The sequence below is a fragment of the Nanorana parkeri genome, unplaced genomic scaffold, assembly GCF_000935625.1.
Source record: "Nanorana parkeri isolate BGI_ZX_2015 unplaced genomic scaffold, ASM93562v1 scaffold5080, whole genome shotgun sequence".
Taxonomy (NCBI): domain Eukaryota; kingdom Metazoa; phylum Chordata; class Amphibia; order Anura; family Dicroglossidae; genus Nanorana; species Nanorana parkeri.
The window spans coordinates 6,714-7,175 of NW_017311340.1; the positions used below are offsets into that span (position 1 = coordinate 6,714).

Genomic DNA, 462 nt, shown 5'->3' on the forward strand with positions numbered 1-462 from the left:
CCCCAGTGTCATCCTTCTACTCACATTCGCCGGTTCTCCTGAGCTGCTCTGCCAAAGAAAAGGCGGCTTACAGAGCTCAATAGCCAAAGCTCAGGGGAAAGGCCCCTCCCCCACATCTCACAGGCTCCTCCCCCACACCCCTCAGGCCCCTCCCACACATGCTCTGTGGAGATGAAGAATGTTTGGATGCGTCCATCTCATCACAGGAAATATTCGCGTCTTCACTCGCGTTCGGCCAATTAGAGATGTGGACGGTGCTGGCCCAGGTGCGCAGAGCGTGGTGACCTTTGACCCCGATGATGACGGGATTCTCCACGTGACACACAAAGGGAAATCGATGAGCTTTGAGATGGACAAAGTGTTCACCCCGAGCGCCACGCAGGAGGAGGTGAGAGGACAAAGGTGGGAGGAGCCTGGAGGAGAGTGACGGCTGGTGCCGGTGCTGTATATATAATATTGGAA

General features: G+C 55.8%; 1 protein-coding gene across 1 annotated transcript in view; it reads left to right on the forward strand.

Moving 5' to 3' along the window:
• LOC108804083 (kinesin-like protein KIFC3) overlaps window positions 1-427 on the forward strand; it is a gene marked incomplete at its 5' end in the record, with an annotated part of 6,155 nt that extends 5,728 nt beyond the window's left edge. The window contains 1 exon segment of the mRNA XM_018575846.1: window positions 172-427. Coding sequence (XP_018431348.1) covers window positions 172-427 — 256 coding nt within the window.
• Between the last annotated feature and the right edge of the window lie 35 nt (window positions 428-462).